General features: G+C 42.4%; 1 protein-coding gene across 2 annotated transcripts in view; it reads left to right on the top strand.

Annotated features, from left to right (window-relative positions):
* Nucleotides 1-25,585, top strand: part of DNAAF11 (dynein axonemal assembly factor 11) — a 38,204-nt gene extending 12,619 nt beyond the window's left edge. For both annotated transcript variants that reach the window (XM_044450427.1, XM_044450425.1), the window contains exons 7-12: nucleotides 955-1,032; nucleotides 2,840-2,905; nucleotides 4,319-4,388; nucleotides 5,708-5,803; nucleotides 11,788-11,873; nucleotides 25,204-25,585. In XM_044450427.1, the coding sequence (XP_044306362.1) occupies nucleotides 955-1,032; nucleotides 2,840-2,905; nucleotides 4,319-4,388; nucleotides 5,708-5,803; nucleotides 11,788-11,873; nucleotides 25,204-25,393 (586 nt within the window). In that variant the 3' untranslated portion in view covers nucleotides 25,394-25,585. The remainder of the gene's footprint in view (nucleotides 1-954; nucleotides 1,033-2,839; nucleotides 2,906-4,318; nucleotides 4,389-5,707; nucleotides 5,804-11,787; nucleotides 11,874-25,203) is intronic.
* Nucleotides 25,586-25,897: the final 312 nt, after the last annotated feature.

Here is a 25,897-nt window from a genome sequence, read left to right as displayed (position 1 = left end):
CAGGCACTTTGTAGGCACTTTCAAACAGAACTTCCAGGCTCTCCAAAGAGCAAAGGCAAAGGATTTGGGAGGATGGGGTGGGGAGGGGGAGGACGACAGGGAGGCAGACAGGACATCCAGTCTGTAAATCAGTGTTCTTTCTTCTAAGACAAATTCTTGATGGCCTTAAGTACCCACATTTTGGAGTGGGGGAAAGGTAGATGTGGCTCTCCTGATACGTAGATCTCTTTGCAACTTGCAGTAAATCACTCAGGCTTTCTGACTCCAGTAGTTTGCCATAGCAGCAGAAAGGAGGGACTCCCTGCTCTGCGTTCTCCTGACCTAAATTATTCTAAATTATAGTGCCAAAAAGAAAACCAAGAAGTAGTATTTGTGCAGAAGGACTCTGAGCTCTGTGCAATTCTGGTCCTTCAAACAGCTTCTTGAACTTTTAAGTTTATGCCCTTTGCACCAGGTTCTGAATGTAGATCTCATGGTAGTGGTAAGGAACAAAGTATGACTGCAATCCTGAAGCCTGCCCACCCTTGCTTGTTTGATCAAGAGTGCTTGTGTGCCATTTCAAACATTGAAATCATGCAAGAGTTCTTTCACAACCATTTTTGTGTTTAAAGAGCAAGGGCACATCCATCCTGATTCTACGTGCATTCTCATGGAAGCAAGTTTCATTAAATCAAGGCATTTAAATCTAGAATGTTACAGAAACCTTTATACAGGGTAAAATCCCTCTTTTTGGAATGGCATGTGGTGGCCAAGAATTAAGCCGAGCAGAAATAGCATTTTAACTGTCTGCAGTTTTATTCTGTAAAGCAATATATCATCCTGCCCTTTCTCAATACTAAAGCAAATACATTTTTATATATACCTGGCATAAGGTTTTCTTTTGCGTATTCATTTCCTCAAGGAAAGGAATGCAAAAAGAATAAAAACTCTTTTTTTTTTTTTGTATTTTGACAGAGAACAAACAAAGAAAGAGAAGCCACCAAGGACTTTGATCACCTTAGAGGGAAGAGTTTTGAATGTAAATGAACCCAAGTATGTAAAAAGAAATGATAAGCATAGAATCCAGGGATTCTGTGATGAGCTGTGTTTTAGCAAAAAAAATGGCTTAAATGATGCAGGATTTTGGTCATTTACCAGAACACTTTTGACAGAACCTAAAATCTCATAGGCAAAACAAGGGAGAAATTATTATTTTCCTATTTACATCCTCTGCCCCCAAATTCAGATGCTGGACAGGATTCAGGGGGTGGCAGGGTTTGGTGGATTTTATCTATGATTTATTTATTTGTAAAACACCATGGGTGGGTTTGCATGTTGCAATAAGTTGAGTAAGCCTTGGTGTGCTGGCCATTCGCTAAACAATCCATGCTATTTCCGGCATATGATTTGGCTTGCCATTGCTTATTCTCTTCGACAGTTACTGAATGACAGGTATTATTATATTTTTGATGGATTCATGCAGAGGAACACATTTTGATGATTTGTTATACAAACTGGTGAGAAACAGAAACTGCTGTGCAATGTCACAGTTTGTTTAAGTGTAACAAAGGGAACTTCAATGGCTGCAGGAATCTGAAAGTCCAAATCTAAAATTACACAAAGTTCATTGAAAAAGAGTAAGTTTCTGTGATCCCTTGATTTGACAGAAGCTTCTTTTGTCTAGAAAGGAGGACTTTTCTCCAAGAAAAAGCACCTACTCATTCCTTAAAACATCTAGGAATGCCCTTCATAATGACCCTCAAGAGCCCTCCTTCAAACACATGACCAAAAACAAAAGCATCAAACTGTTTTTTCAGCCAGAGCAACGCAGATGTATTTGTGCCAACTAGATTAATGCACGAAATTTATTCTAATGAAAGTCTTGCCCAAAGGAAGAAAACGGAGCAGACGCTTGCACAAAGGAAATGCAAGCAGGTGATATGAGAAGCAAACCAGCATTTTGAGAAGGCTATCACTAACAACATCAAGGCCAACAAAAATGAATCCTTTCAGAAACCACCTTGAGAGGCGGTTGGACCATCGCATGATAATGGAGTTAAAGAACTAGTAAAGGAGAATAAGAAGAATGAATTCTTTTCATCTCTCTTCACAGCAGAGAATACAGGATCAATCTGTGTTCCTGTTACATATTCAGAAAGGGATTCTGAGGAACTATGCAGATCATGTTGACAAAAGATGAAAAATTTCAACCTTACTGACAAACTGAAAAATGATAAATCACTGCAGCAGTCCTATAGTTCTCAAGGAACTCACATATGAAATTGCTGGCATTCTTACAAATAAAGATTGGAGGACTGACGATTGGCCAATGTAGCACTAATTTTTGAAAGGGCATTTTACAATAGTCTTGTCTAATGTAAGGCCATTTCCCATGTTCCTATCCCAAATCCTGCTGTCATTTAGCTACTGATCTGAATGGTTTCCTCCAGTGTGTCAGTCTGTTGTATAATTCATAGCTTTATAAATTCCTTAAAATAATGGGGCATGAAAAGAAGTTAGCAAAATAAAAGTTTACTCCATTTAGATAAGATATAAACATTATCCTTCCCACTTAGCTTTTTACCAGCAGGTGTCTCTCTTCTAGCATGAATATGTAGCTTTGAATTAAACTGAAATTGTGTCATCTTCCATTATCTTTCAACTTAAAACCAGCAATAAAGTAGAACATTGTTCATATATTTATTCAGGATTCTGCAGATATACTGAGAGAAGGATGTGTGTCTTGTTAACTAGTAGACCATGTCAGCATGGCTATAAAACCCCTGTCGGTTTAAGTCTGAATACTTCACTTCACTCTTTTGCATTTATCCTATGCAAATCCTTTTGCTATTATTGTCAGGCTTTCTTTCTCCTTGAAAGATGATGAAGAAAACAACCAGTTCATCCTGGATCTCGCTGTTTACAGGTCAGCATGAATTATTTTATTTGCATCTTTTGAATAGAGGCAGACATTACTCAAGCAAAAACTCTTAATCTGGTTTTTCATTTGCATTTTCCTGTACACAGTGGAAAGGATTAAAGTGCCAACAGGAAGTGATCAGGATTAAACTAGACAAGTTGCTGAGCGTACCCCTGCGTTTTTCCTAATTGGCCACACATCGGTGTTACAGAATGAGGGGCAATTTACATCAGATCAAATGCCTCAGGAGAGAGGGGTACTGCACACACAGCCGCTGTCAGTCTCACTTCCCATCCACACCCAATATGCACATCCAGCATCATAAAAAATAGCACAGAGACAGGAGATCCCATTACACCTTGCCTGTTTATGATGCTACTGAACTGCAGGTTTGGTTGTCTTACTGCAGGAATATTAAAACAGACATGAATGTTCATGCAGTCTGAGTCCTGGCGCACGACAGAACTGGTTTCCTTGTTGCTTATTCTTATTGCTGCCCTTTTTTCCTAATGATTAACCAGCATCACTAGTTTCAGTGTATTGAGAATTTTCTGCCAGGTTACTCTCAGACAGAGAACCTCAGGTATGCACAGGAGGATCTGCACTGGGGGTTTTTATTGCTATCGCAATGCCTGACTCATGGGTGTGTCACCTTTTGCTCACCCCAAATGGTCTTCCTCCCATTATTTCTGCCATTATACCTGGGATTTCTTCAGACCAGTTGCATTAAGACATTTTTATACATTGTGTTTTCCGCAGTTACATATCCCAGCATATGCTAAACTTGTGGTACTGTTGAGTGGGGAGGAGTGGAGGCTTCACTAGTCTGCTAGGCTGGAGTGAGAGGCACTGTGAGAGGAAGTAACCTGCCTGGCTTCAGCAAAACAGCAGCAGCTCTGAGAAGGAGAGAAGCCCAAACAACCTACAGTTGCTTCCTCACCTCCCGTAACCCCCAGCTTCTCTCTATCTGACTTTCCCACTCACCTGGAGAGCAGATACAATACTGCTTCTCCTTCCCCTTCTCCCTACATGAGGAAGAACTGCATGCTTACTTAGAAGTAAATCTCTTTATGGATTCTTCCCTGTCTAACATTGCAATAAATGTGTTAGTCCTTATGAGGCCTCTTTGTTGTCATAAATACAGAATTCAAATACAAAGAGCACCCACTATTTTCAGTGGCTCAGAAGAACAGGAAAACTGAGCTCTAAACTATCTGAAGCTAAATCTTTTGCAAAAGATAGAGGCTTGTACCAGTGATTCTCAAAATTAAAGAACATAGCATAATTTAAGTGATCTTCTGGATTGCACTGGTGGCCAACCCCTATACCTTTTGACATAAACTCAACACATGCCAGGAGGGGACCAAGAACCACTAAGCTAAATGGATTCTTTCTTTTTTAATTATTATTATTCTGAAGACATTTGGATACCTCCCTGCTTGATGTTGATATACAGCCTACGTATATCCGAGTAATGGTCAAGGGAAAGGTGAGTATTCATTGCTGAGGCTGTTTTGAGTTATAAAATAGAAATAACAGCAACATGTGGCCATTTAATTTAATTGCGCTTTCTGTTTCCGATTTTCATTCCCCCTTTAATGTGTGACGTTTGGCTCACTCCACTGCTGTGACTGGCTGTGTAGGTTTGGAGTAAAGGAGAAGGGCAGCGTGTCCAGAGAGAGAACGGCTGCCTCAGGCACTGGGAGCTGCATGGAGCAAAGCAATGGAGCTAGCAAGGGGGAAAGAAGCAAAGGGGGCAAAAGCAAAGGATCTTGGGAGAGTGGAGGGAGTGAGATCCGGAACACACTAGAGTGGGCTGCACCGCCTGGGAAGCTTCTTGGCTGAATCCAGGCCTCGATAGGACACAGAAGAAATGCTCAGTGGAAGGGCTACTGCTGCTGCACAGGAATAGTATGGCTGCTGCTGCTGGTGGTGGTGGTGATGCAAGATGAGACTGAAAACATGGACTTCTCTATGTGAGGCATATACCCCTGGGCTTTAGCAAGGCTGCTGCTTCCATGTTCTTTGTAGGAGATTAAGGCATCCTTCACACAGGGCATTGTCTTTCCAGGGGTTTTCCACTGTGTCTGCAAAATGCAGTTGCCATTCTGTATTGGATGCTGCTGCTGAAAGTCAAGTTCTCCTTTCACAACAAGTTCTTGCTAAAATTAACTTTATTTGAGGCAACTTTAAAGTAACCCTTTAGAGACAAAAAATGCCTCATCCTAAGAGATAAAATTTACTGTGAACAGACAGTTGAACAGTTTTCTTCTAATCCCTGAAGATCTTTCATTTTCTTCATATTTTAACCCAGTGCTATTAAGTTAAGCTAAACATCAGAAGCCTATTTGTAATCATACTACGAAGTGCAAATTAAAATTGCTTTCCATCTAAAATAGACGAGCAAAATTATTCTCATTTGGATGCCAGCATAACTTGAGCACCATGTAACCTTCTTTATAAATCTCACATTTTCAGTGACAACAACATTGAAGGAAAATCTAATCTATGCACACTTGCATGCATATAGTACTTATAGTGTAAGTGAAGACTGTTTAAAATGCAAATCATCCATTTAGATTGGTATTAATATATATCACAAGAGAGATTTAAGTGAATAAATCTATTCAGATCAAAGACAAGTTATTCATATTACCACATGTTTACTATGTGGGTCAGAAATCTTTTATTCTTTTAAACCGTACTTTATATTTCCATAAGCCAAGAGAAATACATCTGGTAAATTTACAATTTTTAAAATTACTGCTGTGTCAAATAACATGATTTTTTAATCTTTGGGTTTTTTAGCCATTTCAGCTTGTACTTCCAGCAGAAGTCAAGCCAGATAGTAGCACTGCTAGAAGATCTCAGACAACTGGGCATTTGGTTATCAGCCTGCCAAAGGTAGGATAAAGGGTTCATCAGAGTTGCTAAAGTACACCTTCCATTTGACCTGCTTTGTCCGCATTCTTTTTTCCTTGCTCTGTACCTTCTTTTCTCTCTGCATTGCAAATATCGTGATAAAATGTCCCTTACAGGACCTCCTTCTCATGCAAAGATTGTGGGCAACATCAAACATGAAGGAACCATATAAACAACAAAAGAGGGGTACCACATGAGATGGGTAGTCAAGTTATGGTAGGCTCCTTTCCGAAGGGGCTGCTCCTTTAATCATACCTTCAGAGCTGTTAATCCAGGGTGCTGTTAAGTTGGTTCTTCCTTTGAGTCTTTTCACAGGATAACCTTTGTGAACTTGAGGTCTTGCATTTGCAAAGAAGCCCTGTCAGGGTCAGTCAATGATTATTTTTAGTAGACTAGGAACATAAGAAGCTGCCTTATACTAGGTCAGGCTATTTATCTATCTAGCCCGCTATTGTCTACTCTTGAGTCCCAGCAGCCTTCCAAAATTTCAGAAGTCTATCCTATGACCTGCTACCCAAGATCCTTTTACCGTTCTTGAGCATGGTTTCCTCACAAAAAGGTGTGCATGGTGGGGAGAAGGGTTAAATCAGTGGGACTTCTGCATGTAAATTAGGTGCTCAAACACTAAACTATGGCTTGCTCTTTAGATCTTTGGCTAGAATGACCAGCTTGTGAGCTGTTCCCTCCAGAGAGCTCCTTGGGAGTTTCATTCAGTGGCTGGTTTCACACAACATGGCAAACAACCCTGTGCTGTTTCCATGATTTGCCTGAATGTACTGCTCAGGTGCTCTTGTGGTTACCCAGGCAGGATGGTTTCCATGCTCCCTGCTGCATCCTCCCATCCTTGCCATGCATACTGGCAGCATCCTTGAGCGAAGCCTTCATCTTTCCCTCTGCAGTCCTTAGGTGGGTTCCCTCCTTCTGTCTTCTGAGCATGCCTGCATGTCTGAGGCACTTCCCAGCCACCCCAACACCCACAGAGATGTTTTAAAAATGAAAACAAACAGTTTTGCCGTGATTTTGCCCTTCTCCCTCTGTATATTTCCTTCCCATGATTCAAGATTTCAGATTTTGGATTGAATGTTTCTTGGCTGGGATTTCATGACACAGGATCAAAGAGCAGGAGAATGAAGGGAAAAAAGTTGCGTACAGCAGGACTCCCATACCTGCCGGCTCAGTTTTGGCATTTTCACTTAACCGCAGCTGACCTCGGTCTGCACGAGAAGTCGTAAAGTGCCGTAAAGTGCCAAAGAGAAATCGTAAAGTGCTTCCTTTAAGTGAACATTCTTGATTTAATAGAAAAAGAATAAGAATTGTATGCTGTGATTGTATGGTAAGAACAAATCTTCTATCTGTAAAATTGTGAAGAAAGAAAAACGTATATGTACAATATATAGTACATATGGTGTTCTTTATTATCCACGGTTTCTGGCATCCACTGGGGGGGCTTGGAACCTTTCCCTGCAGATACAGGAGTCCTGCTGTAATTGGAACCGATAGAGAGTGGGATAATTTGCCGATTAGCAAGAGTTCCTGACCCCTGGCTCTTCACATGCACACACAAATGCATGCACACACACGCACGCACACCCTCAAGCATTTCTTATATGAAGGATGGTGTTAGAATTCCTCACCTAGATAACATAAATACAGGTACGAACAGGTCATCACAGTGAACAGTCCTTGGGGTGCAATAGGGAATAGCTCCACATGCCCCTGTGAGGAAATGAAACTATTCAGCCATCGTATAAAATGGATGCTTTTTGTTCAGATATTGCAGTATTCAGAGGCTGTTCTTGCCAGAAGGTTCAAAAGTTCAGAAATGGTTCAATGAGTCAGCCCAGGAAACGTGTGTGCGCACACGGGGGGATGTATTACTATGGGAACCAGAAACTTAGCAAAACTCTACTGTTCTTCTGATGGGTATAATAGTGTATATAAATGAAGGTGAAAGCAGATAGGGAGAGAGCAATAGAAACCAGAAAAAACAGCCTGGAGGGTGTTGCAGGCTCCAGGAGCAAAAGAAGCAGGGCTGGAAGCAGGAATTCTGGAAGCTGAACCACCAGTGGACTAGAATGTGTTGGCCTTTTCCCTAAGTATTGGCTAAAGTAGGGAATCAGTCTAGACAAAGTTTATTTAGATGAGTTTTCTCATATTCTTTTCATATCCTCAATTACTCTTATGATTAACTTCTAAAACTGTTTTAATTTGTGCCCCTGGGGGGAGAATACTTCTAGTGGTTTAATTGCTGCCTTTCACAGCCTTTCATAAAGCTTCATTTGTTGGCGGCCCATTGCCATCCTGCTGCACACGTTGCCTGGAACATTAATGAAGTCACAAAGGACGGTTTTAGTGGGGAAGACAGGAAAAAATGGGGAGGTTCATCTGGTGGCAGTGATGAAGGGCAAACAGAGGGCTAAACCAGTTGGTTTTGCTGCAGCCTGAGTTGTGACACCATTAAAAAATATTTCGCATCTGGTTGCCACTGGGGAACCTCAGGATTCCCATAAAAATAAAGTGGGTCCCACACACCTGAAGTCTGCTATAGCAGTATAGTAAAGGAGAGGACACTAAAGGACACTAAAATGTTTTCTGACTGCTGGAAGTGCTGCCAGAAAAAAAGCTTTTGGTGTCAGGGGAACAAGATAAACATGTATTCCTCTTTTTTCCAGCAAACATAAGGTCTAGAAAAAAAATTTTCTTTCTTATGTAGTGTTGTTCCCTTAAAAGTTAATTAAAAGCTGATACTACGAGTGGAGCTTTTTCATTCTACAGCGGCATGGTGGCCCCAACTTGGAATGCTCCCAGAGCTGGCTGTGTAGCAAACAACTTCCCATCTGCCTCCAGGCCATATTTTTCTTCATTGAGCCTGATTCCTTGAAAAATTGATGCATCAAGATGCTGTCCTTCCTTCCTTGCCTCCCTCCTAACTTAATTCCCTGTTAATGGAAGGCATTAGCAACACAGTGTACTCCTTCTCTGCATTTTTTTTTGCATTTGTTCTTAAATCTTTTTTTAAATGAGATTTCTCATCTGAGATGTATGTAGCCAGTCTCCTTCAAGTTCATACCATCTGTCTTGCTTTGCTAGGCCCCTCATTAATTTGAATCATGCATCTGTAATGGCAGGTTTGCAGTTTCATCAGTACCTGGAAGTGTGCCGAAATTTTTATTCCTTTGACCAAAATCCACTTCTCCAAAACATTCAAAATCCTCTTAAAATGTGTATCTATTAGGGTTTTTATGGATGCCTTTGGCAAAAAAATCCTGATTTAGAATCTTCATGGATGGATATTTTGAATGTTTGCATCAGCTGAAATGTATGTTATGCATTTATAATTTTGCCTTTGGTATTCAGAAAGAGAAAGAAGTTTAACACACCATTTTGAAACATCCTTGCTGTTTTTAAACTTACTCTATTTTGCAAAAATACTGTGGATTGCTGCCCCTTGTCCCAATAGCCCTCATAATACTTTCCATTTTAAATAATTTCTATCATGCTTCTGAAATATGCCAAGAAAACCAGTTCTACATGCCACAAAAGCTGCTTTTCAGCCTCTGCTTTAAATCAGTAACAATAAGCATTTGTGTAGCTAGAGTACAAAACACTTTACATCTAAGAGTTATAAGGCAAACAACTCTTCCGAGTAGATGAGGGTGATTCTCTTCCCAAGCTGGACCCACAACAAAATGTTGCAGTATATCCTCTTTCTGAAAGAAGTGCTCCTATAGCAAGTGATTCCCTCTAACAAGGGCACTTCACTCCTGTTCCATTTTTTTTCCAGTTCTTGCCACAGTTACTAATCAGGTTCTATCTTCAGTGGCTGTTCATGGGGGTGCAGTGGGGAAACGCATGCCTTAAGCTTTTTTAAAAAGATTGTGTGTGCACGTTTGTGTGTGTCCCGTAAATCTAGGTGGTCCATACCGCTCATGCAGTGCAAGAATAACTTAACTCCCTGTTGCACTGATCCAGCCATGCCCTATTTGATTGTTCTTCATGTAAGCCTCCTTATTGCTTCACCATTCCAGAGCTTCCACATCTTTTCTTTCGTTCCTTTTTTCTTCCTTTCTTGCCTTTCTGCTGACCTTGGGGTAGTTAGGATCTTGCAGAGAATAAATTTCTACATCAAGCAAATGAAAACGTTGCCTGTTTCCAGACACGCTTCTATTAAGTCTAAAAATTGATGTTCCTTCTTCATCCCAGAGCAAGTAATAAGGGCAGCAAAAGGTTTCAGACAAATGGAACTGGACATTTTTCATCATGTAGCTAACCAAGAACAAGACTTAAAGCTTTTACATAGGTTGGAAGGCCATTTTAGATGCCATGCTTGCAAGCTTTCCAAAGACATCTGGCTGATCACCGTGGGAACAGTGAGGTTGGACTAGGTAGCCGTTGATCGCGTGCAGCCTGGCTCTTCTTATATATTCTTAGAGTTGCTGTGCAGCTGCTGTGTTGGTTTTGTGAATGGTCCAACCCAGGTCCAAAGTGTGACTTAACATATCTTGGTTCAAACTGTGCTGAGTTGTGTCTGGAACATGCATTAAACCATTCACCAGGTGAGTCTAAGCACATAAAAATCCACTGAAAAAGCAACTTCTCTTGACTTCAACATGAAAATATTTGTTAGAACACCAGATGCTCAGCTGATTCAAGAGGAAAATTTAAAAAATGGAAGACAACTATTTGAGGAAACTAATCATTTTTTAAATTAAGATTTAAAGTTTGTCTTTTGAATAACTCTTTCTCACAACAGTTTATTATTATTATTCATTAGCATGATATAACACTTTATATAATGTCCCTAAGTTAATCATGCATAAATATTAAATCACATTTATAACGCATTATTAAAATTTATTCTAATTACAATGCAGGCAACACTATAAGTGCATCATGTAAGATGAGCAAGACAGAGCATCATATGCCTGTTTCCTCAGAAGTTGTACTGAGCTCCTGGGATCATACTCTGATGTAAATATGCATTGGACTGCAGGTGCATAATGCAACCTTATACATGTTTCCCGAGAAGTCCCACCATGTTCCGTGAACCTGGCTTCCACAGAAGTTTGTATAGGATTGCAGTTTTGGTCTCTAGGACAGAGGATGGGCAACCCAAGGCGCTCTCGATACTGTTGGACCCTGATTTCCATAATCCTCGATAATTAAAAGCAACCTTGCTGGGGCTGATTGAAGTTGGCATTCAACAAGATCTGAAGGTCGAGGGGTTGTCCATCTCTGCTTCAAGGGATTTTTCTTTATTTTTGCTTTTACTGAAGCAGACTCATAGGGCTCCTACTCTGATATTTTGGTCTGGGTTTATTAAAATTGGAATGGTGGGAAAGGATGGGAATCCATTCCCACACCCACATAGGCAGGGTGGGAAAATGGGATGCTGTGTTATGGGGGTGAAGAGGGAGAACAAAGGAACTTCTCCAGCAAAATGAAGGCCGGACTGGTGCTGGCTCGTGTCGTGGCCTGCCTTCCCATGCTTTCACCCCACATGGGGATTGGCGAGGCCATTGGAAGTTCTGGTGCGACTTATGGCATGGTTGCTCTATGCAGGGACAGCATACTAACACAGCATTCAGCATTAGAGGAAATAAACACAGGCCAAAGCAAGTTAGGAAGTTCAAGCCAACCAACTTCATTAGTGCTTTTATGAGCACCCACCCCCAACTAAAGCCGAGTGCATGCATGTAAGCAAGCAAAGGCATGAGATGTAGTTAGAGAGGGCACGTGTTCTTGTTTCGAGGTCCAATTATACAATCACATTCTCTGACACCCCAGTGTCTAGAAGCATGTGTCTTCCAATGCCTGAAACTAATGTGAGAAGACAGTTTTTGCTCCCTAACACAAATACTTAGCTACAAAGGATTTCAACTTAAGCAAACACATTGTACTTCCATGTTTTTTTTTCTTCTCCTGCAGAATATCACAACATCATAACTTGTTTTCTTTTCCCCAAGGCTCAAGAAATAATCATGGCAAGCCAAAAAGCATCCACTCCTCCGAAACCCTCTGACACCAAGAAGCTGCAAAGAAATCTAAGAGGGTAATTACTGTGATTCTTTCTCTAGCCAGCATATCAATTTAATATGGGTTGCAAATTGTGGTGGAGTTGTCAATGTATTTCTGCCCAGTGAATATGCCATTGCACAGAATAGCAAAAATTACTATGTCAATTTGTGTGCCATAAAGCTTTACATGGAAGCTGCTGATGAATGGGTTGTACACTGCTTTTATAAGCTTGCCAACTTCAGTAGTAGAGCTGAGAAAACTCTTAGAACTACAACTCCATTGCATCAAACTGACTATTAATCTCTTCTACAGTGTTATAGATTAAAACTCAGGTTCCACTTCAAGACCAGCTTCTCCAAATTCTACACTCCGCAAAGTGATATTTTCTAAGTACCAGAACAACTTAGGAGGCAAAAGTGATCGGTTTGAATTCCCTCTCACCTTGTTAAGCCTAGGCTTTCTTTAAAGGGCTGATCTTACTCGGATTATCAGACATGTATTATTGATCAAGGACAGAAGGCAGCACTGGTTTTCAGAGGAGAAGGGGAAAGGATGACATTTGTCTTGAGCTGTGAAAAAGAGACAGTATTTTTCCATTGGTGGACTAGGGAACCTCTCTGCTAGGTTATATATCTTCATCAGAGTTTCTTTGCTTTATAGCAGACTTCCTTCAAGACACTTTGCCCCCAAACGTTGTTCCTTTTAGGAAATAAATCACATCAATTTGCCCAGTACAACAACCTGTGTGTTGCAGAAGATTGTGGGTTATATTCATGGTACTCGTTCAGTTAATCCCAGGCACTGAATCTGCCAGTACCCGGCACTGAAGGCACCATTACCCCATGTAAGCTGAATGGGCACTTCACATACCCCCCTACCTGGAATTTGCAGGTAAATATAGGTAGTGCAGAGGCATCTGTCTTTCCGGGAGCTTGTCTCTGTTACTTATCCAGGCATAACTTCTCAAAAGGAGGGGGGAGAGCAGTTGATGAAGAGGGTAAGGAATGGGCATTTTCTAAGGTGGTTGGAAGCCTGAATTATTGTTTAATTTACTGTAAGGCATTTCACACTAACCACAGCCTGACTGGTGAGCTGAAGCAAGCAGGCTCCTGCATTGCACAGCAGAGGGACTTTAAAGCTTTTGGTCACAGCCTGTAACAAGGGGCAATTTAAATCTCTCCAGTCACAAGTGTTTTGTGGGCAGATCACAAGCAGCACAGCAACGCCACCCCCCCCCCCCCCGCCGGCCCCGCCATCTTGTAGAAAACCAAACAAGCCACGACAGAAACCAGACCCCGTGTGTGCTCATTTATCGTCCTTCACATCAAGGTTTGCAGGATGGTCAGAATAGGGTCAGCGTCTAAAACCTGGCATTATGACAAAATGGCATTTAGTGCTGATCAGTGATAGCCTCTTGTTTGGGAAATATGTTGAAAGTTGTCTGCTGTGGGCATTCTTGCCACAGCCCAAGTATCCTCAGTTCCCTATGATTCCCATGCCTTCCCCGCAAAATCCATGATTTTGAACATTGCTGCCCAGCACTGTTCTTATTCTTTCTCGTTACTTCATCATAGGGAGGCAACTCCTGAACCAGCCACACAGTTGTCCGGCATCTTTTCCCCTCTTCGTAATTTCAGCGTCTCTGCACATATGGAGATTTTTCAAAACATCAGTCAGTCTGCTCTTTGGCATGTACTCAGCTTAGGGACCAAGGTGACTTAGGCAACATCAGATAGGACTGAGACCTTCTTCTCAGTGGGTGATGCCTGCCCTTCCATATGCTTGTAATTGTGGGTTTTTCCTGATAAGGCCCTGCCTTTGAAAGTCGTGTGTGTCAAGGTCTCCTGGACACTGATAAACAGAGATAAATCTTCTGACCTTCCTGTATGGAACCTTCCCATAAAATGGAATAACCATTGTGGTTTACTTCAGATGCATGTTAACATCATTGTATCCACTCCTCTCAGCGCTTTCCTGCCTCCCAGTTTGTTCTGCATCTTGTTGAAGGAGTGGCTGATTTGAGACATTCTGGGCGTAGAGGTAGTGTATGTGCTAAGTAAATTCTGGATGGAAGTGACTCTTCTGTTTGAGCTACAGAGTTGTAGCCTTTTTATATTCTCATGTTCACTCTAATTTAATGGCAACAACCTCACTGGATGTAAAAATGAATGAGTGTGACTGTGAAGTACTTAGAGGCATTGAGAGAACCACTGAATATTAACACTTCATAAAGGACACTATTTAAATAATAGCATAGATGTAATGAGAGGCTGTAGCTGGTGCAACATCCAGCCTTCCATGACCTGCAGAAGATGGGTCCATGGGGCGTATTAAACCAGTGCTCCAGGAACTTCTCTGACGTGCTGTTGGATTTGCAGCACAGTTCAAACTCCCTCCTAGTTGGAATTGCGAGCCACAACTCAGTTCTAGCTCCCCTAGTTAAACCTTCTCTGTTTCAAGCCTTGGAAAGTTTCACAATAACCACAATCTGACTGATCAGTTGGGCTCATGCCCGCCTTCCTCCCCTTCACATGTGTCAGAATGGTGCACAAGCTGGACCAGTGTTCAGACTCAGTAAAAAGTATAAGCTTTCGTAATTTTGGAACAGAAATTCATGAACATCTGGGGTGTTTGTGTCCAATAAATTGCTCTCCTCTTCATATTACTGCTATCAATGCTATTACCCAGAGGCTCAGAATTAGCAAACAAATAAAGAAGGGGATGAAGATACAAGAGGGAAATGGCTCAAGGAGAAGGCAACCAGGCTGGGAAGGTCTGAGAAGGAGAAACGTTTCATTTCAAAGTTCTTTTTTAATTAAAGCCCCTCACAGTCTCAGTGCTCAGCCAAAAGCATTCATCTGATATCTAATTCACTGCCCCCCCCACCCTGCAACCTGGTATCCTCCTGATGGGTTGATTTGCAGCTCCCATTTCACCCATTGGGACTACATCTGGCTGGGGAAGCCTGGGCTAAATCCTCAGTGTCTTCTGAACAAGCTACAGAAACAGGACCCGGCACCCTTGCAGTTCTTCTTCAGTGGGTAATGATTTAAAAGCCAGAGTTGTTATTTTGAAGGCAGTAGAGGTATACTGCTCAGAACAATATTATTCCTTATGAATTTACCTTTTATCTAGACTTCCTGTGAAGGTGGTATTAGGGGAATTAGGACCGAAACACTGAAATACAAGAAGATGTTTGAAATTCTTACTGGTTGTGGGTGGCATTTCTTCCTCCAACCTCCCCTCCTTAGTGTACTGTTTCCCACAGGAGAGTAGCAATATTAATAGTGAAGAAAATAGATTTCAAAGGGGCTAAATGTAGAGGAAACTGGAAGCCAGATTAGGATAGCGACCAGCTAGTGATCCAAGTGGTTTACTTCTGCAGGCCTTTGACTATCCCTCAGCCTGACACACTAGGAGAAGACACACTTTCAGAGCTTCCAGGAACTTGATATAGAACACCTTAGAAATGCTGATGTTAAAAGACGGGACCGTTCCAGCAGACTGCTCAGCACTTGCAGTGAGGCAGAAAATGCAGCCAGCATGAGAGGTGGATGCTATATCTAAGTTTCACTGCAATTCAGCAGCAGGCACTGTTGTCTGAGTCTGTTACCATAGCCCATTTGCCTGAGAATTCAGTCTGGCAGGCACTAGCTGCAGCAGGCCCACTTCGGGCAATCACACTGCTGTGTTTCCTTGTGACTCTTCTCGAGGAGCGGAAATGGGGTGGGGAAAAAAGTGTCAGACTGATTGCCCATTTCTCCTGCGAGACCTTATTTCCTAGTATTACTGCTATTATTATGTTTTCCTTATTCCCATAAGGCAGAGGAACCAGTCACCCAGGGAGGCATTCCAGTTCAGCTGGATGACCATCGTTAGGGATGCTTTAAATCCGAGTCCTGTGCTGAGTCGGGGGTTAGACCCAAGGGCCTCATTGGCCCCTTCCAGCTCTAGCATTCTATAATTGTAGGTTACTGTTATTGTTACATTAGCTAATGCCATCCCCATATGACCACAGTTGCCATAAAACTGCTTGCTATTGTTCTGAACTCCACAGTGTCATGAGGCTTTCAATGGTCTTCCTGAAGGAAAACATTTAAGCCTTTGTGACTGGCAATGCACATTTCTAACTTTCATTTTTCCCTGTTTTGTTAAGGTGGCCCATCTATAGCATCTCCAGAATTAGAGAACAGAGAGAAGTCTATCTGGAGTAAACATGAAAATTATATAGAACAAGATGGAAATCTAGTTCCATTCTTGAGTACTTTCAAAACCACTTGAAATTTGAATGCGGCTTTTGTCACAGCAGACTTTTGGTGTCACTCATAGATGGTAGACTGACAGTCCTTCATGATTCATACAAGAAGACCATTTGGATGATGGCCTTCATTTTGGTTCTGTTGTTGTTGAAGAAATCTTGCTTTTGTTCTGTATCAGTTAAAGCATGTCCACACTTTGCAATATGTAGATAATCAAAGACAGCAAAACTCTGTCTGTCTAGCTCGATAATGTAAGTTGCACTGCATTACCATGCTGGAGTGATACAGAGGCAAAGATTGTCTTTCTTTCTTTCTTTCTTTCTTTCTTTCTTTCTTTCTTTCTTTCTGTTTCCGTGAATCACTTATAGCTGGCCTATCTCTACTCATGAGTGCCCTTTCTTCATATTTATATTAGGCATTTGCAGTCTACCTTTAATCCAGTAGTTCACAAAATGCTCTAAATCCTTGTCAGCCTCCAAGACAGACTATAGATAGGGTCTGACTCCGGTGCAAATAGGTCAGGATAAGATGCACCTAAGTGGGAGGCCATATTCATGGAAAGGTGGGAGATCAGCTAAGCCACTCCAGGCTGCTGCTCAGACTAAGGAGGAACTGTTCTCTAGAGCCAGCCTGGCACCTCTGGAATCCTTCAGCCATCCTTTCTCTCTGGGTTGATGAGCCGCAGTACCATTCTAAACAGAGGGAACAGCAGCCCAGGAACTGCTTCAGCCTGCAGCTGTCCCAGTGATGTCCCAGCAGTGAGGTACCTGGCCTCAGGCCTTAGAGCAGCTTATGGTCAAACAATAGGGTGGAATGCCAATAGGAAGCTAAAATCATGCATGTACATCAATAAAACCAGTAAAAAGAGGCAACCTAAAATGGCAAATAAAACCACAGCAATAAATATAGTTCCCTAAGCATCCAGGTTAGTAAACGCTTTTTATCCTGGTGCTGATAACACAAAAGCACTAGCCAAGCCTCTCAGAAGAGAACATTATACAAGTAGGGCTTAATTACAGAAAAGGCCTTGTCTCTGGTCACAGTCCAGGTGGCACTGGGCCTCCAAAGATGATCTCCGTTCACATGCAGGTTCAGACGACATCTGCAGGCCTTCGGATTCCACCATAGACCCAGTAAGGCCATGTTCCTGCGTATCTGCCATCCATCTTCTCTTAGATTATAGTTGTCTCTGATTTTGGCTTCCATATACACATGATGCCTGTAAATAAAGTAGAGCAGAGCAGCAAATCCCAAATGAACACAATGACACAACTCCTGCATTCTGTTTGTGGTAGCAAAATGTGTTAGTAATTCCATGATGTGATGTGATGTTTTAGTTGCAAGACCATGAAGACTCCTGCTGTTTCCTGCTCTCCCTTCCTTGCTTCAAAAGAATCAATACTGTTCCAATAGGGTGCCTGAGCATTCTCCTCTGAATTCAAGCTACTAGTACTTTCCACTTACCCATAACTAGAATTACAGCCAGCAGTATTGTATGATATGCTAAGGGAGGTTATTAGCATGTTTTGAGCATGGAGAAATATAAAGGAGCCCAGTGTAACAAGTAGGATCAGCTTGCCCTCCATACAATCACAACGTGTGTTTATTTATATATGTATTTATTATTGTACTACATTTATGGGCTGCCCCAAGCCCACAGGCTCTGGATGGTTTGCAGTTATTAAAATCATAAATATGATTCATGAATTACTCATAAAAGCAGTATTGACAATATAAAATACTATAAAATGAGCAATATGGCAACCAACAACCATTGGACGATCTTAATCCTAATTTATAAACCATATTTAAAATTGGCTCAGCAAGAAGACACATAGGCTTAACCATTAAAATATGTAGAGAATAAGGAGTTTTTCACTCGGGACCAAATGATATCAGCAATGGTGCCAGGCGCACCTCTCTGGGGAGCATGTTCCAGAGATCGGATGCCACCACGGAGAAGGCCTTTCTCCCTGTTGCCATCCCTCTAACTTCTTTGGCAGAGTAGCATTCCCTGATGATCTTCAGGGGCAGATAGCCTCATTTTGCACCAGCAGAAATTTTCAAAAAGACATTAGTGGAAGCCCCACATAGAATGCTCAGATGTTGTTAATCCTTAATGCAGCCACTTCCAGAAGAGATGGAGCTCCACACCCTTGACCAAAAGAGGGGTTTCTATCTGCTCCCACCAATGGATTCAGCCTCTCCTGGCAAGATTTAAATTGCTGAGATGGGCAGTGGCCATGCATTTGCCAGCGGTTCTTCAAGCACCTTGTCTGTATGCCTTGGCGTGACTTTTTATTTTAGAAGCTGGAATTGATGCAAGTAATTGGGATAGGAAGATGCTAAGGACATCACTTTGATCCAAGTTGAACTGGATGCAAGCCTTCTCTGCAAAGCGTTTTGCTCATACTCGTAATGTCACAGGAAGCAAGAGCTGCATTTTCCTCTGGATGGCTGAACAAAACTACATGAGGTCTTTAACCACCTGGACATAAATGAGTAACTGTAACGGTGGCAAACCAGAAACATTCTTTCCTGCAAATACATAATCTGTCATACTTTCAAATGGATTCAGCCAGATTCCTCAGCCATTTATCCGCAAGATATCTTCCTTGAAAAGTTAAATACTTGCAGCATGTGTCAGTCACATAGGTATGTTTTCAGCACATTTAGAAGAGGGGTGGGTAAAAGGTAAACCTCCAGTTGTTTTCAAGTCCTGGCGGCTCCTGCTGGTGTGGCCAGTGGTCAGGAATGCTAACTCCAAAGCATCTGGTGATACGCTTTCTTCTCAGCCCTGACAGAGGACTCACACCCGAAACAAATTCATCACACTGCACCTGATGCTATGATGGACTGTTGTTGCTGTTGTTGCCAAATTGCTTTGCAAGCTTTGTAAATAAGCAATTCCGTTTCCGATTCCATTGCACCAACTGAAATCTGGGACCATTCAGAATCAAAGCAAAATTTCTCTTGAATTTCTCATTTTGGTGCTCCTCAGAGGTGCTTGGGGTATTAAATTGCATGGTAAATGCAGAAGTGTGGTTGTCAAGCAAGTGTCTTTGGCGCCCGCCCAGAAGTGACTAATAATCTGGTTCAGAGCCATAACACACTTTTGCAAATGAGTCCGGCAGGCAGCAGTTAATAACCCCTGAGGGAAGATGAGTTGTAGAGCATTTTTCATAATATTAAATCCACTTTATTAAACTGTTTCATAGTATGCAAGATCTAGCTGTACATTCATCGAATGATAGAATTTTCTGAACCCAGGGGCCAAACTAGAAAGCATGTAAATGGAAGCCTTGGTGAAATCTCAGCTACTTTCAGATTAAGTTGGGGGGAGCGGGGAGCGTTTAACTCTTTCTCTCCCTGTCACATTTCAACAAAGAAATTTCCTCTCCAAAGCTGCTATTAAAAAGCAAGTCCCTTCAGGGAGGCAGACTTTTTGGGACCATGGATAGGAAAGAAAGTATTTTGTTTTCTCATGGGCCCGGACCTGTTCAGAGTTCCACCTCTGCCCCCCACTCTAACCTGCCGTTATACCAAAAACCATACCACGTGAGTTTTGCTGTGGCTCTGACAGTGTTGTTGGAATTTCTGGCTGTTCCATACACCTCAAGGCCATGTGTCTGAGAGACACTCCCATTTTCCATTATCCTCTCCTAATCAGACAACAACTTGGTAAGAAAACTCAGTGGAAGGTCACCCTCACCTGCCCCCTGCTGCTGGCAGACACACAGGTGTGGGCTAGAAACAGGTCACCTGCCTCCCTTTGGCAACTCTTAGAAGTCTAGGCACAGTTCTGGTGTGCCAGCTGACCCGAAGCCACATCTTTTGATTATACTTTTTAAAGGGGGCAAGCAAGAAATAGAGGCGGAAAAAACAAGGTTGGCAGAAACTGGTACTCTTCTAATTCTTCCCAGTTTTGACCATCACCATATATCGAAACCACCCAGCTTCCTCCTTTCTGTGTTCTCTGTGCTGTCATTTCTGCCAATGAATGGCCCTCCATACAGAGCAAACAAGCAATTGCTAAGCTTTGCTGAGCAGTGATTCTAAAAAAAAAAAATCTCCAAAAAGCTGCAAGCTCTGGAAGGCATCATTTATCATAGCATTTCACTGTGACTGATTTGGCCATGAAGGTGCCACAGATGAACAATTTGTACTCTCAAATAAAATGGAAGGCAAGAGAATACAGAGTTTCCTCCCATTCTAAAAAGTTGAAATGCCTCTCTCGAGTCTTGGTAACTAGCAGTAAGAGCTTTGTGTTAATATATGCTTTCTGGGGTATCTTTGGCCTTGTGTACTAGCAGAAGGCAGGCTGTAAGAGCATCTTCAAAATGGAATTCCACCCTCACACTAAAGAAAATCCGACATCCCCCGTGTAGAAGGTAGCTGTCTGGAATATGACGGGACATCCTGAAAACAGGTGCCCACCCTACTCGGGAACCAGGTGGAAACAACATACCTGCAACCAGGTCTCAGAGCATATCTTGCCCAAGGGAACCTGTAGATTTTGGGGACTTAATAGGTCCGACTAGATGGATCTCTTAACTCTGGTCCTAAGATCATGGCCACCAGGACTTCCAAATTAGTGATGGCAATGAGCCCAAACTGACATTCTGTCTCAACAACACAGTACTGGCTTACTAACCAGGGCAATTACAAATCCCATTAAACACAAACTGATGTAAACATTACATTTAAAGAGCAACCAATGTTTATTTGTCAACAAAAGGTGTGTTTTTATCACAGCTTTCCAGAGATTTTGTGTAATTGGGGAATTATATTGAAAAGGATAAATAGCTGGAATGAAGCAACTGAGCTAAATCTGAGCAATGAAGATAATGTGATGAAAAGATATGTGTCTTCAGCAACCTGCCAATTATGCCTAGATACGTGTTCATAGTGCAAAGCAAATTGCTATTTTCAAATGGTTTTGCATATGCTAAAAAATCTTGTTTGTAGATCTCCTGATTGCATCTCTCTCTCTCTCTCTCTGTCTCTCTCTCTCTTGCACACACACACACACACACACAGACCACACACACACACACACACACACACACACACACACAATTTGATGAGCCTTTTGATTTAACATGTAGCGTGCAAAAAGATGTTTTTGTTAGCATGAGGTCAAGAAGCACTGGAAGGGGAAGCAGGAAGTAACGGCATATTACGTAGTAATTCATGAATTACAGCAGGTGGAACTGGGCCACGTTATCTGAACAGCAAGGGAATTTTTTTAAACAAACAGCAAAACCCTGGTGGCCATGCTCAACGGCGAATGGTGGTGATGTGTAAGCATTCCTTCTCTGCACGTGTCCGCTCTGCTCTCCACAGCTGCTCACCATGGCCCTTCAGAGAGAAAAAGCATCACTTTCTCCTTTGGCTGGTATGGCTGCTGCTATGGGGGCAGAAGAAAAACGAAGCAGCCTAGCCCTTCATTTCTTCTTCGTGGTTTCTGGGCATCACTGACACGGCCTCTGTGCCTGCCCGGACCTGTTATTGGGAAGCCTTCCTCATCCGTTTCATCCCAAGGCCCTCTGCTGTTAAGTGTGGAAGCAGATGTGTGGCACTGCAGGTTTGGTGTGTGGTTTTCAGCGTCCTGCGTTGTAAACTTCGCCATGACACAGCAGGATGCAGAGGGGGACCGCAGGGCAGCTCTTACCTCCGAAAGTAGGAGAAGTGGGCTTAGGAGGGTCACCCCAATCATTGCATCGGTTTGTCATCGGAATCTCTTGCCTCGGCCCCTACACAATATAGCATGATTCTCCCCGAAGAAGTAGTAGGGCAATGTGAGCTGTCACTGGTCTTTCACGTCTGCCCTTTTCTTTATTGCCCATGTTGCCTCTAGCAGGAGATACGGTCTAGTTTAATAGAAAAGCAGCATACTGGGGGGCCTGTTGCTGCTCTGGGATAATGGTGATCGTTATTTTTGAAGTGCCAGAAATGTGTGCAAATCTTTCTTATTATTATTTTGTAGTTTAGTTGGTCTTGAGCAAGTGCGGGGATCTGAAAGGAGAAGCCTGGGATGCATGCGCTTTCTTTGTGCAGCAGGCATCCAACCACAGACAGACACTTTTTGCTTTGCTTTCTCGACCACTGTTGAAACGTGAGCTGTGAAAAGAAAGGAAAACAAAACTGTGTGGGATATTTGCTCAAGAAAAGAGGGTGGAGCCTCCCCCCTCCCCATTTCCAGTGCGATCCTCGGGGTTTTCAGTGTTCTCCCTGTAGTTCCCAGTGCCCCCACCTTTTCCACCCTTTCCCGATACTGTAGGAGTTTCGCAAAGGGGAAAACTGCATCCCACACCATTTCCACTAACAGTTATTTTCGATAGCTGCCAGAAGTAAAGCTTCCTTTTTAAATAGGGATTTAGGCAGCCTGAACAGGGTCATTTTGACAGGGAAAGTGATTGTAGTGGGAGATGAGACAAGAAAGTGTTAGTTGCCAAGTCCTCTGTGATGATGATGAGGATGATGATGATGATGTAATAGTGCAGAAGGAGGTGGGGGTAGTGTGCCTGATCGTCTGCTGGGTACAATTTGTCTTGCTCTATGAACAAGGAACAATGGTAGTTTATTTGCAGGATGGATTTCTGTGTCATGCAAACTCACCCAGTGTGTGCTCCCCTTGAAGTCTTTCAGAGTCTTGCCCTTCTCCTTAATCTGACATTGCGGGGTGGGGGGGCACTGAATAAGCTGAATTAGATGGTATTTTACCACCAAGACTAGCTCCATCCTGAAACACTCACCTAATCAACAGCTACCACCACCTTCTGGATTGCAAGAGCTGTAGGAGGCCAAAATATTATTGTGGGGTTGGAATTCAGGGGTGGTGGGAAGATTGCGCTAGAGTATTCAATTATGATTTCTCCAATTTCCAATCTCTGTCCAATGAGCCCTAGTAGGCAGGCAGATTATCTATTTATTTCATTTTATACCACCCAATAGCCGAGGCGCTCTGGGTGGTTAACAAAAGCTAAAAACACACAAACAAAAATTAACATGAAACAACCTAAGCACAGCCATTGCAGCTGAATCAGCACAGAGGCATAGCAGTGGTGCAGGATAAAATGCAGTGTTAAAACTAAAGTTAAACTATTAAAATGTTGGGGAAATTACAAAAGTTTTCACCCGGCTCTGGAAAAAAAAATGCAGAGTAGGCCCCAGGCCCGCCCTTGTGAGGTGCTCGTTCCATAGCCAGGGTGCCACAACAGTAAAGGGCCTTCTGGTAGTCATGTGCCGTGGAACAGCAATTTAAGTAGCAATAGTGGAATCAAAATTATATCCTCATACTCTTGGCAAAAGATGCCTCATGGATTGCAAGGAGCGCTGCTTGCTAACAACAGCCGAAGACGTTCAATAAAACCTTGCATGTGAAATTCATGAAATCATATAAAACAAAGATTAATCCTTCACAGCAAGATATCCTTTTACAGGAAGGAAAGTAGGTTGATAGCCTAGATCAGTGATGGCAAACCTTTTAGAGACCAAGTGCCCAAACTGCAACTCAGAACCCACTTATTTTTCACAAAGTGCCAACGCTGCAATAAAACCTGAATTTTCTGACCACCAGCACAAGGGGGCAACATTCCACTGGCCACCAGCTTTTGGCCAGCCCTGAAAAAGGCATCTGAGTATATTTCTTCCCTTTCCTACCTTTTGCTAAAATCACAGCCAGTCCAAGCAAATCCCCGGCAGCTCACTGACCAGCCATGTGAAAGCTTGGCGAGTCACGGCTAACGAGTGACGTCGTTGCCTGGTGCCTTTAATCTTTCTGAATACGTGCTTGGCTGCTGGGGTGATTGCATGTGGACCTATCACACGTGTGCCATATGTTCGCCATCACTGGCCTAGATGAAACTAAGGGATATACAATAATTTCATGCGATTCATGCACCCTGAACACAAAAGCTAGCAAGAGCACTTAATGTTGGCAAATTCCTGCATTTGTGATCACATTTAAGGAATGTAGTTTGGAAGCTGTCTACTCAAAGGTACATTTTGGAAAAGAAAAAGAGAAATAAGCCACTTAAGTAATGGGGGAAAGTGTGCACTTCCAAAAAATGCTACTGAAATATGTGCTTTTCACATTCGAATGAGCTGAAAAGCAGGAACAAGCCAAAATGAGCTAAAAGTGATTTTCAAGTAATTTTTGCCAACTTAAAAGTTGCTGGTTCTTCCATCGCTATACCAAGGGGAAGTGCAGGCTTGGACAGTAAATGTAATTCTGGCAGTGCACCCTGTTGCCTCCCAGTTCTCTGTAGCAAGAGATAAATGCACATAGCATGATGAATTACCTGTTTCAAAGCACCTTTTCTGTAAATGATAGTGATAATAATCCCCAATCTGTGATCTATCTCCGATATTTTAATAAGGTCTAAAAAGAGGCAAGGGGATTATTTGACACAGTTATTCTAGGAACCTAGGAATCTGCCTTCACTGAGTCAGAAACTCTAGCCCAGTACTGTAGCGCCTCTCTAGGTTTACTGGCAGGATTCCCTCCTGACCCTGTCTGGAGATGCCATGCACCAGAAATCGGTGCCACCAGCCTATGACTCCATTACCAACTAGTCCAGGTACTCATAGGTTGACAACTGGACAAGTGTTTGGATAATGGAACACATTGCCTAGAAAAGCTGTGACATGGTTGCCTTAAAAGTCCTGAGGAAGCTAGTGGGTGAGGATCCTTCTGTCATGAGTAAAGTCTACAGAATCTTTCCAGCAGAGATAAATCTTGCAAGTCCTTTGCAACATAAAAGATGTAGTGATTAAACGGTGGGATTCCAGAGGTCTGAGTTCTAGTCCCCACTCAAACCATGAAGCTGAATGGATAACTTTGGGCCCGTCACTGCTTGACCTTCCTCTCAGAGTGGCTGTCATGGAGAAGAATGAAGAAGAAAGGAACCTTACAAGTCATCTCAGGTTCCTTGCAAGAGGAGGAAAGGTGGGGGATATATGTAATGATAGTAACGTTAACAATAAAATAGTAGTAGTAGCAATAGTATGGTAAAACTGCCTTTTCATTATTCATTAGGGTGATGTAATGCACAAAACCATTTGCTGAGTATTGCTTTATTTGGATTTTTTAAATTATAGAAATGAATGTACAGAGAAGCTAGAAGTGGACCCTAGCAAGTATTCATTCCCTGATGTAACAAATATTGTGCAAGAAAAGGATCGAACTGGACAAGGACCTTTAAGACTTCAACAGCAAAAAGTTACGGATATAAAGAACACATCTGCAAGCTTTGATGATGACCACCCTGAGGTTCCACCTTTAATTTGAAAGACTGATATGGAGAGGGTTTCTTTTCGGTTCGGAGCACCAAGTATCCTATGAGTATCTGTCAAAGGATAAGCTTCATGTCTTACTCTGTTGCATAAACAAACAGATTTGCTTTTCTATAAACTCATCTACTTGAGCTGTCTCTAGTGGTAATTGAAATCCCTATCAAGACTGGAGACCTACTCCACTAAACCATGCATCTGCTCACAGTCACATGGGCCTTGTTTCATATCTTCAACTTTAGAGATGGTGTGAATCATTTCCAGGTTCTGCGGCAAATCTCCTCTCACATAGTGTAATTGCTAGAGGATGCAAGGCTAGGCTTGTCTTAAGCAACTAAGGTGGGACAGAGGACAAGGAACAGATTCAGGGTTTATTCTTTCCTTTTCCTTGGGAGGGTATGAGAAGATTTGGCAATGTTTCAAAGGATCACAAGGCATCCAGAAGGAAGGGGGCCCTGCTAGCTTCCGAATTTTCAGGACTTGGAACATTCCTGAAATTCTA

This window comes from Varanus komodoensis, unplaced genomic scaffold (genome assembly GCF_004798865.1).
Source record: "Varanus komodoensis strain SLA01 unplaced genomic scaffold, ASM479886v1 scaffold66, whole genome shotgun sequence".
NCBI lineage: Eukaryota > Metazoa > Chordata > Lepidosauria > Squamata > Varanidae > Varanus > Varanus komodoensis.
This window is presented reverse-complemented; position numbering and strand designations above follow the sequence as displayed.